This window comes from Oreochromis aureus, linkage group 4, assembly GCF_013358895.1.
Source record: "Oreochromis aureus strain Israel breed Guangdong linkage group 4, ZZ_aureus, whole genome shotgun sequence".
In the NCBI taxonomy this organism is placed as follows: Eukaryota; Metazoa; Chordata; class Actinopteri; order Cichliformes; family Cichlidae; genus Oreochromis; species Oreochromis aureus.
The window spans coordinates 6,332,069-6,348,694 of NC_052945.1; the positions used below are offsets into that span (position 1 = coordinate 6,332,069).

The window sequence follows — 16,626 nt, forward strand, 5'->3', positions numbered from 1 at the left end:
CATCACTGAGATTCAAGTCGGGGGAAAAGGCTGAAAAATGCCTGGTACTGATTTCTGCCTGATTTTTGTGAGTGGTTAAAGTAAAGTACTGTACATGGAGGCAGTTCCATCTCCAGCCCGTAAAGCCAATTTAGACACACTTGTGTTGCACTGATGTGATGTAAGACCGCGTCCGGGGAAATGCAGAGCGGTGGCAGATTGGTCTATCGTGATTCTGGACAACCCTCTTAAAACCAGTCACACCTAAAAGGGCTTTTCACGCCATGCTTTATTGCACCATTTAAAATCTCTTTGGCAACATTAAGTCAGGGGCCCCCCGTAACTCCTCTCTCCACTTTAGCTTCCCTCAGTTTGACTGAATCCTTTCCTGCATTGCAAAATCTAATTCTTGTCCACATACTCTCATCCTAATTGCTATTGTGTGCATTTTGGCTCTGCCTCTCGCTCTCTTTGTCTTTTCTCGGGAGTTGGGTCACCTTGAAAGTCCCCCTCTCTCTCTCAGAGAGCCACTGTGCTTAAAAGTGTTTACGCTTCTCTCGGTTTTTCACTGTGGATGCAGTGAGACAGCAAGAAAGAGAGAGAGAATTATACTGTCCCACACTGCACATTGTCCATTTAGACTGAACTGGCCACATGTACTGTCATACATTCGTGGACGGATTAAGAAACGACTGGCCCCAGGGCAACAATGCTGAACACGGCTCCCTCCTACCTAACACCAAGGAGTCAGTACAGAGGCATAGATGTTCCACAGTAAACCTGAGGCGACGTGTATTTCTTTGAAGGTGTCACGAAGGCTTCCTTGTTTTCACACCTTGAAAATTTTTATTTCTTCACAGATCTTTCACTCAACTGTACTATGTCTATAGTCACTGAAAGTAGCTGCGTTTTTTTACAGCTCTTTTATAAAAGCAGGCACCAAATTGGTGATTTTTTTTCTTCAGTTGTCTGCTTATGTTTTCTTTTTCCACACTGATTCTCATTTAAAGGATTTAAAATTTTGCAGGTTTTCAGTGCAGCTTGCGTGTCACAGTTATGTCCAAGTTCTTCTTTAAAGCATGGAAATGTGGTGTGTTAAGGAGTGTAAGAGTGTAGTGATTAGTTAGAAGGCCGTCACATTCAAAAACTGGGAATATTTAGGCAAAACCGTGCTGTTTGTTTTGGAAATCTAACCTGAACTGCAGACTCCGGGTTGGACTCGCTGTAGTTGTTGTGCTGGAATATCAGCAGAAGTAGATCATATGCAAAGTGATCATGGAGATTTTTGTCAAGGTTTTCTCTAAAAAGTCTCATCTTCTCAAGCTGTGGCAGCATGTATTATCTAAGGCCATACTGTATAATCTAAGAATCTCTGAGCTAGTGATATATCAATAAAATTGCCCACTTGTGTCATTGTGTCTTCAACCCGGCAGCATAAATAAATGATATCAAACTGCACCGGCAGTTTTCATGCTGCCATTCGTGAGGTCAACAATAACTGTAAACTAGCTGTTACAGCCACCCTTCCAACCTCCAAATGCAGATTTTGTAGCTCTGTAAAACTAAATAAGTGCATCATGATGTCAAAGATGCCAAAAGAAACTTTGTTCATAAAGGTACCACACAGGAGGCATCAGACCAAACAGCAATTGGACAGTGTAAGTATGAGTATATGCAACTGGAAACATCATAAACTGGTAGGGAAGCTTCTGCAGCAGGTGAATAAACTCCCCAGAACACTGACAATCCTCATCAGTACAATTCAATTCAATTTTAATTATATAGCGCAAAATCACAACAACAGTCACATCAAGGCGCTTAATATTGTAAGGTAGATCCTACAATAATACAGAGAAAACCCCAAAAATCAGATGACCCATTATGACCAAGCACTTGGCGACAGTGGGAAGGAAAAACTTCCTTTTAACAGGAAGAAACCTCCAGCAGTACCAGGCTCAGGTCAGGGCAGCCATCTCCATCACAGGAGAGGGAGACAGGACAAAAAACACACCTAACAACTTTTTGATTTGGATCTTTGGATTCAGTTCTGCTTTAGTTGTTTCCTTAGATGGAATTGTTTTTATTGTTTAAAACTATTCAGTTTTAGTTTTTTGAATGTTTTTTTGTTGTGTGTTAGGAGCAAGAATTAAGCTGTTCAGAACATATAGAGTGCTAACATTTAAGTATTACATACACATCCCAAAGCCTCCCCATGATGGGTATGACCAAACTGAAAAAGACTAAAACTAAAGATCTTTTTCTCTATACACACAATATTAAGACAGTTATTATTTTTTATTTTCTGATATTACATTTAAAAAAAACCTTGTGTTGCATGATTCATAACTGAATGAATCTTGATTCTTGGGTGTTGAAACTGTTGGAACAGCAGGTGGACTTCAGGCTGTTTATAAACTTGTCAGTGATTGTTGCTGTGTGCAGACAGCACTCACCGTTTGCTTTATGTCTGGGATGCCAATGCGAAACACCATCATGGCAATGTGGGCGTCCTCAGATGGCAACGAGCTGGCGCTGTGTTCCTTCAGCCTCCTCTGCTGCTGCTGCTGATGCTGTATCTGATTGGCCTGCTGTTGGTGTGTGGGTCCGGGGTTAGACGAATAGGGGTTTCCAGGGTTCCCCTGTCGGACCTGCCTGTCTCCTGTGGGACGTCCGGCCATTTTACCTGACTGCCTGTGTCCCTCGCTTCTGCCGCCCCGTGAGAGGCCTCCACGCCTGACCTCCTCCACCATCTCCTCCTCGTCATCTTCCTCCTCCCCCTCCAGCTCGCCATTCTCCTCCTCTTCCCCTTCATCATCGCGTTCATCTTCTTCCATTTCCTCTTCCTCCTCTTCCTCCTCTTCTTCCTCGTCCTCTGCCCCAGGATAGAGATGTCGACTGTTTCCCAGCATCCTTTGTTGCTCCTCGTCGCTGGACAGGGGGCTAAATGGCATCGTCATGGCGACAGAGAGGGCGGCAACAGTGGCAACACCATCATTCCCAGAGATACACTGCAAGGTGAAAAAGAAAGGAGGAGAGGACTTGATCAGGAACAAACTGCAGAAGAAAAAGTTTTTAAGAAGAGCATCTACACAGCATCACTCTAAAATAATGTGGTCTCTATGGTAACAGACATGCAGTACTTAAAACCCTGAACACATGATGACATGCTATTCACACCTCATCTATAATTGAAGCCACTTGTGATGTTAATTTTCTGCTCCCCGACTCTCGACAGACATTAAACTCAATACAAGCCTGAACCTTTGGAAGCTTTCCGTCTCCATTACATGCCGGTATTTGACTCTGAGAAATAGAACTGTACCATTGAGTACTTCTGTACTGACATAGACTCTTAAGGAGTTACCACTGAGACAACTTGTACTAGAGTACTACATATAAAAGGTGGACACAGTCAGAGATCAGCTGGTCCCCAAGTGAACCTGGTGAAACCCTCGAAGATCAGCAGATAAAGGCCGCCGCAGGTAACTATTAATGTTCCTCTCACAGGAAGCCTTGTTATAACTTTGGTGCCTGAGTTTTAGTTCCTGTTTTTTCTTTGATATTTCCTTCCTCGTGTTTCTGAGTGTTCGCTTTCCCCCCATGTATTTTCTGTTCTGGTCTGTTTATCCCTCTGTATGTCTGAATCACTCATAGTCACTCCCTATTTTGTTTTGGTTGTTGTGTTTTATACTGAACTTTCTACTCTTTTACTTCCTGCCTTGGTTAGCTTCACACCCTCATGTGTTCACCTCCTCTGTTTCTTTCATTCTTTGCAAGTTAGTCATTTATCCTGCTCCAGTCTACTTCCTAATGTTTCCCGGCGGGGGGTTTTCTGGCAGGTGTTTTTTTATATGGTTTTACACAATTACAAATACAACACACATGTACATGCAAATTACTTTTATTATTGCTACTTTGCCCACGTGTGCATCATTTGGCTCCACCTTTACATAGAACCCGATGGGCCTACGAAATTCCCAAAAACGTCTTTCAGTACATTTCAAAGAGATTGTTTTAAACTTTTGATAAAAAAAAATTTCCTACAGTAAAAATATCTGTACCAACTTCGTCCGGTGATCCTGGAGCAATTTTGTGCCAACTGCATTTTTCAGTAGTGATAGAGCAACATGTTAAATGGCAAACGTGATAACAAAATGGCTTGGAGTTTACTAAATTTAATACTTTGGATCAATGGCCAGGAATATTCCCAGATTTTAGTCCAACTCTACAGTCGAGCCTCAAAAAAGCAGGTGGACAGGCTGAAACCAACAAACTAAGATGTTCAAAGGCATCTCAGGATTTGACCCAGAAGCTTGAACTAGCACTATAATGATAACACTGTAAATACTCATTGCATAAGTTTGATTTATCTGCAAATTAAAGTCAGTATATTGTAGAAACATATTAAAAGCAATCTGAATAAAACCAGAAGTGACAAAGTGAATGAAACACAAAAATTAGTTTTTACTGTCAAAACTTTTGGCTCGGACTATACAAACATTGTTCTTCCACTTTCTTTAGGCAGGATTAAACTAAATGACAGTTTTTGGCCAATCAGTGCCTCAAAGCTGGGGGAAATATCTAGGATAGACTTTTTTTCCATTGGTGAGTTCTCACAATTTTGATGGAGCTTTTTTGGACAGGACCATGTTCTGTGTGGCGTTTTCTGCCTCTACTGAATCATCACGGACAGACTGGCTGCTTGTTCTGTGCTGAGGCTCACTGTGTTCCCTTATTTCAAGGAGAGAATAAAGAAAAAAACTGTGGGATGGTCATACCAGCTGCATGGCTGTTTTGATTTTTATTTCATACTTTTTATCCTTCCCTGTAATAATCATCAATAAACCAACACAGCCAAATCTAACCCTACAATAGCAGACAATGTGTCGATGCACATCTGCAGTGCAGACACTTGTAAAGGACTATAGCACTTCATATAACAGAAAAACCATACACTCTTGCTCTTGCCATCACCCCTGAGAGAGCTGAGAAGCCACTTCAGAGCGCCAGTGAGCAAGATAACAGATCTGTCCCTGAAGGCCTCCGCTTGGCTCTGTGCACTGTTTTCAGGATTTTCAGCACCACTACATTCTGGACAGCTCCACACAGACCCAAACAGCTGAATAACAAACGGCGAGGAAGACAACGCTCGGGTTTACACGCGAGGATAGGCGAGTCAACGGAGAGAGATGCCAGAGAGAGATGCAGGAGAAAACAAGGAAACATCTCATTTATCATCCCATTTGTAAGCAATTACACAAATTTCCTCAAGTAGCTCTAATTACCAGTCATTTTGCAAATTTTTACATACAGATGTAAATGCCTTTCTCACAGCTGATCTAAAAAGTATCCAGCATCAAGTATTAAGTTGGTTTTGATTTGACTTGAATGAATGTAAAGCCCATATAATGAGGGAAATTTACAATTTAAATGGGCTTGTGTGGTGTGTGTGTGTCTATGTGCGTGTGTCACGAGGCAGCCGAGAGACTCAGGGGAACTTGGAGTCGTGTTGCGATGGAAAAAATGTGTCAGACTTGTAACGTTGAGGCTTTGGCTTTCCTCGTGGGAGCGAGAGTTAAAACTACCATCTGTCCAGCTCGAAGAGAAACAAAAGGGTCGAATAAAACAAACCTGCATGGAAATGAAACAGCGAAGACAGGAGTGGATGACAGGGCTATTCATGTGGCAAAGCATAATCACCTTAAGACGCCATTTGGATTGGTATAAAGTCGGAAATTCCTGAAAAATAGAAGCACCTTTCTTTAATATAACCAGCTCAAAGAGTTGCCTTGATTTATTTAATGCGAGTGTAGTAAATACACATCGATCTGAACAGCTGAAATAAATGAAACTTATAAGAAAAGACAAAAATACCAGAGTCCAACAAAAAAACATGATCTAAAACCTTAATTTGAGGCTAAATGGCTCGCTGTTTTGTGAGCTCGCTGTTTTGATACTTTGTATCTGCCTTGAGATGCTATTCTATGTCAGCCTTCTGTGTCCTTTCATTTTCTCCTCACTTCTCACACACACAAAAAAACTCAGTGAAATGCAGAGCTGGTCGCGACAACTACTGACTGGCTGAAAACATTTCTGTCTTCACCTTTCAAAAGCCTGAATTTCTGCTCACAGTCAGGAAAGAAATGGCTTGTGCAGCAAACTGTAGAGCACAACCTCCAGATTATATTACCCACAAACGTACCAAAGAAATGTCAAATCAATTATTTTATAATTAGCATTTTATCATTAACACCGAAGTAGCATTTCAAAAATGTGTCTTACTGAAAGTAAACTGAGTTTTTATGTAAGAGTTTCTGCAGAAACACGTCTAGGTGACTGATCATAACTGAACATGGAAACAACAAATTGACTAAATTAAAGGAAAAATCTCAAAGTTGTCAGCAATTCTGTGTAACATAAGCGATTTATTAAACAACAGCGTTTGGCGTATAATTTAGTGCTCACTCATACTCATGCCCCTGAGTACAAATGTTTGATCGGCCCGAGCAAACTTGGTTTTAATGGCCCGCCTTTTTCTCTTGCATTGGTAATTAGGCACAGCATACAGTGTATCTCATTTGAAGGTAAAACAAAACACAAAAAGCTGTTATCGGAGCTGATATTAATTTGAAAATGACACAGACAGAGTATAAACCCACTGCATTTGTAAGTTGCTGCTACAGCTAGTGTTCAGAATAGCTTCCAATGTTAGCTGCAATGTTTTGTTAGGTGGCAGTTTCTACTCACTTCCTTTGCCCAGTGTGTGCCTTTCTCTTTTTTTGTATATATTCCTCTGGATTGTATACATTTCTTCCGTTTGCTATTGATTCCTGCTCTCTTACTATTTATATTTTACTCCTGCACACTTGGCATGGAGCACCCATAATTTCATTGTACATGTACAATCATAATAAAGGACTCTTCTTTCCTATTCTATTCTTTAAGTGGGAGGAATAGGAGTACCTGGAGAGAACCCAAACATACACAGACAGAGCATGCAAACACAGAAGGTCCCCAGCTGGCTGATGGAGGTGAACCCAGGACCTTCTTGCTGTGAGACTATTAGCTTTGCAGTGTAGAGGAGAAAGGGTCAAACGTAACAAGGGCTGCTGTATTGTAGTCTATGATTTATGATGAAAAGATATGGTTTCAAGACCAAGCGTTTAAAGAAACGAAATTCTGGTTATTTTTTGCTTGATTTGTTCTTGCTTCTTGACTGAGCCTAAGTCTCTATGATACAATGTATGATTCAGTTTCTTTTTTTTAAATTAACAAAGATTTGAGGGTCACATACAAGAAGAATTTTGTTGATTTTGTTGTTTTACTTTGCATTGTTTCTTATGTTTGGAGGGAAGGGTAGCTTTAATTAAAAGAATGCAGACCGGGTATACAGTCACTATTTGATAGACTGTGGACTAAGCAAATAACAAATAAAAACAAAATCTTTTTTCTACTGCAGTAAACAGTAAACACAATAATAAGATAAACGTAGTGGAGACAGAAGTGCCTAAGTGCACTTGAGTCAAGTAAATATATAAAGTATTAACTTCGCTCTACTTGCAAATATTGCTTTTTAAAATTTCAGGAAGAGGTTAAAACTCCCATAAATGTCAACAAATTCATGAGGCCTCTATAGAAACATCAGTAATCTGACTAAGCATACAGAGAAGATGGCTGTGATGGAGAAGCAGGATTGGAAGCAATTTTCTTTTAAAGGAAACCGACAAACAAAAAAGACACAAGGGCAAAGAGAGAGAAGAAAAGAGAACCGCCCGGCTTCTGAAGCTGTAGCAGAAAGCTGACCAATCAGAGATACAGTAAGTACCTCCAGAAGATATGATAATAAATGGAAGTGAACAATCCATAATTTTGCATACTGCTGATTAAGCAAATATATACAGGGAAGCAGCAAGGTGTGAGAGAGAGGAATGAAGGAACAGGAGACGCAAATGTAAATCCTGCAAATCCATAAGAGCAACTCAAAGGGTCACTGTGACTTCAATTTTAGTCACCTGCTCGTGTTTGTGAATATTTTGTACTGCAAACACGCTTACTGTACACATCGTAGAACAGAAAACTAGACTTTTGCTTCCGACACTGTGCATATGCTCACAAAATAATCATAAATTACAACTAAGCCTGACAGATAAGTCATTTGTTTCGCTTTCAAGTTAAATCTTTGAACAGATCTATCAACAGATAGATCAAAAACGACTCCATTTCCAGTTTGTGTCACATATTTTCAACGTATTTTCAACTTTTGTTATTGCTTAGTGGTCATTTAGCGAGTGGTTGCTATGGCCACATCTGCTCGTAACCAAAGGAATCACCAAACCAATGAAAGAAGAACCAAATAAATGTTGTCCAGCTGAATGTGCTGGAGAAACGGTTAGGCGATCTTTACAGTCCAGACAGTTTATCCTCTCATGGTAGATTAAGTCTTAAAGTCTTTAAATAATTTAATCAGCTGGTTAGTCAATCTTATTTAAACTGAACTCTAAATCAGGCTAACTTGAAACTGAACTTCTGCTCTGTTTGCTAAACTTTGGTTAACAAACAGAACACACACAGCCATGTGGTATCTGTGAGGCGAGAGCAGCACGTTGCAGAAAATACAACAAGAAAATGGCACACATGGATGATGAAGACTGAAGAAGAGTGAGAGAAAAGAGAGGAAGGATATAAAAAAAAAACTGTGGAGATATTGTGATGGAACAAATGAACTCTGAAGGAGGAGAGTGAGGATGGGAGTCGAATGTGAGAGGTGTCTGTGAAACCAGAAGGTGTGAACTCACAGAGCCGACGGTGGAGAAAAGAGAGGAAAAGAAGACAGCGAGGAGGAAGGTCAGGTTGAACCATAAATCTACTGCCAATTTTTTTATTATTATTAAAGCTGCCAAATCCCAGAGTCAACACTGTTTTTAGATTTGGCCCTTTCCCACATTTTCACGCCAAAAACTTTAAAGGAGAACACCTTTATGCATAATTCAATTCTGTCAGGTTGGAGAAGGCTCTGAAACACCACTAAAACGCTCATGAGATGCTAAAACACTCCAGTGAAACCCATGATGAAATTTATTTTACGGTGAGGAGCTCGTTAAAGCAGGCAGAGCAGGTTGCTTTGCAGGTTTTTAACGGACTCGTACCTTGAAGCTGTGGAGTAAAATCCGCCCACACTGCACAGCGATCATCTGCCGTCTGCAAAAATAATCTGAAAGTGGCTGGCGTGACAGAGCCATTTGTCACACATTCTTAGCTATTTATTCATATATTTTTAAGCTAGATACTAGCGGGATCCCAAAGGATGGAGCAGCAGCTAAAAAGGCGTAATCCAAACTTTTGAGAGAATCACTCATCGTCAATTACGCCGGAACAGGTCAGAGGGAAAATTATGAGAGGGAAAGTGATAATCAGCTCCCAAGAGAAAAGCCATGACTCACACATAAAAGATCTTCATAATGAATGCTCTGTGTGTGCGCTCTTATGTGTGTCTATCTCAGTGATGAGGAAGAGGGCGATGAAGCGATTAGATACTGCCTAATTCCAACAAGTGATAATCATCTCCTCAGCTTTTGTATCTGGCTACAGAAAATCTCCATCTCTCGCCATTCTCCTTGGAGAGCTGTTTTAGTTTCAGGTCATATCATTAACACTTTAGTCAGGCCTGCAACCTAAAACTGCATTAACCCTGCCGACCTTCACCTCATAGAGCAATCGGGCTGACATTAGCCACACGAGGGAAGCAAGGAGAAGGCGGGAACAGCGAGCGACTAAGTCAATCAGATGAAATACAAAAAAACTTAATGCTTTTTTTCCCTTACACCCAATGCTAAGGGTCGTGCTGTTAAAACCTGCAAATGTGACGTTGTGCTATATGTTGTGTCATTGCATCAGTGTGTGTTTTACTGCAACATGTATTTTAAAAACAATGTGTTTTTTTTCCTTGTTGCAGAGGAAGATTAGAAGATTGAGGAGGCTTTCATGTCTGTCCAGTAAATGTAAAATTAAGCCTGCAGCTGGTTATCTTAGCTGAGCACAAACACTGGAAGCGGGGAGAACCGAGTCTCCAAGAACAGTGCTGATTATGGATTAAGGATCACTCGATATCAGAAAGACTCGCCCTGCTGAGGAGGTCCACATGGTTCTCACTCACAGGGTGTCAAATACTGCCTACACTGGGTCATTTTTCTGTGTGAAGGTTTTTGGCCTAAAACGCTCCAACAAACCATGTGTAAAACAAAACGAAACACCTAGGAAAGCGTTTTGATTTATGTGACAGCCACGTTTCCTCTCAGCAGTTTGTGCATATCTCTGAGCCACCATCACTCTGCAAGAAAACACATTTGAACCCCCGGGAGGGGAAAATTGTAGGCTGGTCAGGAATACTGATTTTACAGGAACGATCAAGCAACCAAGTTATTTTAGAAACTAAAATCACCATTTATGAGCCCAGTATAGATTTTGTTTTTATTGAAGGATCTACTTGTGTTTTTTCTGACAGAAATTTTGAAACTTTGATAACTTTGGGCATCAGATATCTCCTGCAAGGCCTCTGCAGCAGTAAATCTTGATGCTCTATAGGTCTATTAGCCATGCTTCACTGCACAACAGTGCAATGCAGTAATTAGAAGTGGAAAATTAAAATCTTTGCCACCTCAGTGGAGCAATCCATGAGAAAACTATGAAAATTTGCAGGAGAAGTGGAGAGAAAGAGTCACCAGCAACTTAATATTCAGCTGCGGTCACTTGAAGTTTAACAGGAAGAGCTAGCCATTAGCTTTCTGAGCCAAGCTACCTCTTGAGCAAGATGTCAACAAGTCACAGCTTCCTCCCAACAACATAAATCTCACAACTTTGCTCCATTTAAACTTTCTGTGTGGACATAAATGGTAATTTGTGATTTTTTAGACATACTGCTTGGCAGACTTAGGGGAGCTTCTGTATAAAAGATGGTGGTAGGCATACTTTGTTAAGCTAGGGAAGGACTTGGGGAAGATTTCTGACCCCCCCCCCCCTTTAAGCTAAATTAGCTAGCTTTTGGCAGTAGCTTCATTTCATCATAAAGACGTGACAGGATGATTAATCCTCTTATCTAACTCTTGGCACTAAATTGAGCAAAGTTATTGCATTAAATGCCAAACTGCTACTTTAAACACCCTCCTTTTATCCAAGAATGTACTTGGATCAATAAGCGTACGAGTACGAGGCGTGCACAATGAGTTAATGGACATTGGCAAACTGAAAACTTTATTTGTTCTGCTGCTGGCAGTGTCGAGCTCGCATGCCCCTGCCTTCACACGTTTGCTGGAGATTCATTTGTACTCCTGAGAAGATCTGACAGCTTTCGTATTTATCTGCTCTGTTGGCAGTGTCGCTCTCAAAAGTGTTTGTCATTGAGTCTCTTAGTTCAGACACAGCAGTATGTTATGCAAACACAGTCTGCGTCAGTCTCGTTTTTACGTGACGATATGCAACTGTGCATGCAGTAATGATATTTCTGCACTTTAATAATCCAGAGAAAGTCTTACGCAGCATGCGGAACAACATTTTGGCTGCTTTTGCTCTTTAGGTGATCTGTTAAACATGTATGTGAAAAAAAACTTACCAGTTTCTGTTATGTGCGCTCCAATGGAAATGTACTTTCAATTACAGTTTTGGTTTCCGATGATTATTAAAACAACACAGTTAAGATCAAATATTCTACCCACCTTCTATTTTGCATTAATGCTCTCGTTTTACCTTGAAGCACATTATTTACCTTATTTTTTTTGCCCCAACATAAAGCCACAGTCACTCCACAACAGGTTATATTTTCAGTTCAAGCAAATCTACTCAATTAAAAAGACAAGTGTCTATTTTTTTAAAGTTTAACAAGCTCATTATTTTTTCACTAATAATTGTTATCTTAAAGCCAACAAAAAGAATTATATCCATGATTTTTGCCATAATCAAGCCGCTCTGTTGTTCCATAATTAACCTGAGCGCTAATAACTTGTTACCATCGGGGAGTCGATGTGTTTCCACACATAGACTTTTTTCTTGGGTGGGTCACCCAGATATGTAACAACAATAAGCTTATTACGCTATTTCAAATTCTCTTGCTTCATTTTTCATCTATCATGTTTCCCGCCTGGCAGGCTGAACGGGATAATGTTGTCTCATTCATCTGCTCTTCCAAGAGTCTCTCATCTCACTGTTGAACAGACATCCATAGTTCTTGTTCTGATTTGAGATGCACTTCGACATGGAGGACTACTCTCACCACAGCCTGCAGCAGGTGGAGAACTGCTCTGCTGACCTCGCCGAGGCTACAGAACTGAAGAAGGACAGTTCTTCCACGGGATGAAGAACTGACTGGTGAAGCAGCTGAATATTATTCAGTTATTAGTTGTTACAATATATATATCATTATTATTATTATTATTTATAAATGTATACAAATGTAATACAAACTTTAGTTTAACTTTTTCATTCTAATCATGCTCAGCTCAAATTTGAAGAAAATGAAGGAAAGTAAACAATTTCTCTATTTTCTATTGCCTACATTGTAGAGGGGGACTTTGCCTCTAAATAGGAAAATGTGTACAGTCAGGGGTTAAAGTGGGATTCAGCAGGTGGGGAAACCCTAAAATTGGTTGTAGTGGGTCAGTGTGGGGAAATGAATCACAACTCACAATAATTTCACGTGTACAAACCCAATATCTGATTTAAAAACTTAAGGACTTACATGTAAACTTTAAATTTCCAGTCCTGTATCTGTACTCAGTAAGTACAGATACCTGAAAATTCTATTTAAGTACAGTACTTGTCTCCTCTGCTATTGCATATATGTGCACATATACACGCAAGCACAAACCGCTGCCAGCAACATACCCTGTCTCTGCAGAAATATTGTGCTGCACATGTGAAAAGCCATCACAGTGTTACGTAATCCAAGAAGAACCAGCAGATGTCCACGACGGCTCAGCTGACACCCTTCTAGACGTCTTCTTTGCAAATCTCATAAAGGACATGCTATATGAGCAGTTTTAGCCTGCCCATAGATGCTACGCATCTAAAAGCTGTTTTGAACCCACCTCCACCCAGTTTCTCCTTTCATGCTGTGTCTCACCTGATCATGTCTGATGTCATACATTGTTGCTCTGTTCTCTATGGGGAGGTCCTGCAGCTGCCTCCTTTAACCCCATCGTCTTTACTGAAATAAAATATTGGAATATGATGCTGTGCTGGAAATACGTCAGGCTGAGATCTTGTTATTTAGGTTGGATCAGTCTATGTGGTGGACAAATAACAGAAAGTAAGCCCACAGGAGCATTAGCTGTTTGTTTGTTTTTTCTTTTTGGCAGTGCTAAAATGTTTCTGCATTGCTGCTTTGTAATTACCTGTAGCAGAATTTGAATTCCAGGGGTGTATTTACTCAATATGTACTTGAGCTCAAATCTGCAAATGAAACAGGTGGCTGGCAGCTCTGAGTAGTATCACACTTGTCAGAAATGAACTGGTAAGATATTCATGGATAGGGAACAAGCGAGATGAGCCATTAACATCTGTTTTTGAAAGACACAAAGCTCACAGGACAAAGTGGTATGTCTGACAAATCTGTGTCTGGCAAGGGAAAGATGGATTTGAGCACACGGCTACTTGGAATAAGTGCAATCTGTCTGAAACTTTTCTTAAATACACAATCACATATCTGTGCTTCACTTTAACTTTCAACTGAAGGCTGAGGGCAATGAGCAAGGAAAAAATGGGGTTATGAGGCAGCATTTCCAGTTCTGCTTGAGACGTTTTCGTGTGACAGAAGTGAGAGGGAAATGAGGTAACTTTCCTGGGTGACTTGCCAGAGTCTTGACCTCGTTCTACTAAGCTTCAATCTATCTGCAGTCTGTGTGATGCCATCAAAAGACTGACATCCCACCAGCACAGTGACATCTAACCTCCCTCCCTTTCTTTTTTATCTCTCACAAACACACATATATCTTCACACGCTCTCCCTTTCTCCTTCTCCCTTCTCTCTGTGGTTCACTCTCTTTTATGTAGGACATAGTGTGCATATAGATAGATATTTTCAGTGTCTTGGTCCCCAGGAAATTTCACTGGGAAACTTCCAAAGAACAGATCGCCCCACTTTCCTGCCACTAAACTGGAACGGCCAATTTCCCTCCCTCCTTGTTTGACATCTACACACAAAGTGGCACTCTGATACACACAAATGGACACAAATCTGTTGTACAGCCCCTCTGTGTGTGCAACAGGGTCTCACATACACATACAGGCCCCATAAAGATGCAGATACACATAAATAAAACTACAGTCTCGCGCACATGTTGTCATCCCTTGGCACAAAGGCTCTATGTTCGATGTGTAAGTCACTTAAACACCTCTAAACTGTAGTGACCCAAGGGTGCTTGCACAAAGGAGAATGAAGCCACATGTACTACGCACGTTCTGATGTAACCATCCCCTGTGCTATCAAACTAGGGTGAGCGCTGACGGAGGAACCTGGTTCAAGTTTAAAAGGAAAAGGGTGGAGTGTGCAACAGCATCACTGGTGTTCTCATCATGGAAATTTCACAGAATTAGGCTCGGGACACCTCTGAAAAGAACACCAGCACATTTGGTGTCCCAGAATCTCCCTTCTGTGCAGCCTCCACTCGCCATCCCACCATAACTACACTCAACATGCTAACAGGAACACTGGCAGCCATGCTGGAGTTCCTGTTAACAGTGGCTAATGGCTCTGCTCTGTGAGGCCATGTTCAGACACAGTGGTGCCCACTGTGGATCAAGCATGAAGCAGGTATGATATTTACTCTTTTTAGCAATCGTTTCCATCTGTTGTCATCAACTGTATATAAAGGATGGACATAACCCCTCCCTCATCTTGTGGTTAGTGAGTTTCTACAGTGAGAATTTCTCACTGTTGCCATCTGACTGTGAAATACTTTGTGATTGACAAGTTGTTAGATCATGAGACTAAACTGGTCTATCCTTCTTTCTGATGCTAATAATGCCCAAAATTTACTAAATGAACTTGATGTTTTCCTCCTCCTGTACTCCTACTGACTTGAAACTAGTGATAGAAGCAATAATAAAGTCAGCAGGAAAGAGTTTATTGAGGTCATAGAACAAGACTCCCAGAAGTAAGAAGTCATTCTGCAGATAGAGTGTCACAAAGATTGGCAGTTTAAGGCACCTCATCACAAACTTCCTCTCAGAGTTGGAAGCTTTGCGAGTCTGTAGGTCACATTTATTTAATGGTAAATAGTTTTACGGGTGATTTACAAAAAGTGGTGCTGCTTTCTAAACACAGGCGCAGTTGGTTCATTTCAGCATCAAGCACAAAAAATAAGACATGTTTTTCGGCATTAAATATTGGTTCAACTAGCAGTAATTTGCACTTTCTAAATAATATTAGATCAGTTTGTGTTAAATATTGATAAAGAAACTCCCAGAAATACATATGCAACAGGGTCAGCTGCAAAAATCTCGTAGTTCCCACATCTTACATCCAATCTTCTCACTGCTCTCTCTTTATAAATGCAGATAGTGCTTTTTTTTTAATGCAAAAAACTGTTTATGACAGGTCTGATTTGCTTTTATTTTGAAAGTTCAGAATGCACTGTTAACCTCCTTTTTTCTTTGATTTTACTTGAAAAACTATCAAGAATGTTCAAAATGGTTAAAGAACCTGATAAATGTTCTCTTCCAGGGGTTGGGCAGACTCAAACTCCTCTGCTTTGGACTTTAGCTGGTGATAGTTTTTATTCTACTCTTTCTACAGCTGTGACTCCTTGCCTCCTGACATCTGACGTTAAACTCATGGACTGAACATACACACACCCACAACCACCCACACACACACACACACACACACAATGGACAACTGTACCCTCAAACACACAATAATAACATGGACTGAACCACCACTCACAACCACTAGCACTTTATATAGCCTCTGTAGAAATTATCCACATATCTCACTTATGTTAACTGCACTACTGTATAGTTCTGTGTAAATAATCATTCTGTACATACAATAATTTTTAATCCTACAACTGTTTATGTGCATATTTGTTTCTGTATAACTGTATATCTCATATTTCTGTATAGTTTTTATTTCATATTCTGTATAGTTTTTCATATTTATATCCTGTTCATAGCCTGTACATAGTGTACTCACTACAGTGTACATACTTATAGTTATGAATATTCATAACATACTTCATACCGTGTACATTATAACATACCATAATAGACCCATTTCTGTAATATACTTACATATCTATATTATTGCTAATATATATTCTATATCATGGCTAAAGCACTTCTGGATGGATGCAAACTGCATTTCGTTGCCCTGTACCTGTGACATGTGCAATGACAATAAAGTTGAATTCTATTCTATTCTATTCTATTCTATTCTATTCTATTCTATATGTTTGCAGATGTTTTTGTATGCTCCCAGCACAGAACAAGCATTACTGCAGAAGCAGCTGATTATATTGCTCCTTGCTCACATACACAAACACACACACACTCATTCACCCACTAAAGATAGAGCCTAATTCTTTTGAAAACACTGAGTTGCTTCAACCCATCTTGTACCATAAACCAGAAACACCACATTTCACTTAACAGTAGCCA

At 40.3% G+C, this 16,626-nt stretch overlaps 1 protein-coding gene across 1 annotated transcript in view; it reads right to left on the reverse strand.

The window, feature by feature from the left end:
• Positions 1 to 2,936, reverse strand: part of shank1 (SH3 and multiple ankyrin repeat domains 1) — a 74,771-nt gene extending 71,835 nt beyond the window's left edge. Inside the window, exon 1 of the mRNA XM_039611091.1 lies at positions 2,433 to 2,936. Coding sequence (XP_039467025.1) covers positions 2,433 to 2,936 — 504 coding nt within the window. The remainder of the gene's footprint in view (positions 1 to 2,432) is intronic.
• Positions 2,937 to 16,626: the final 13,690 nt, after the last annotated feature.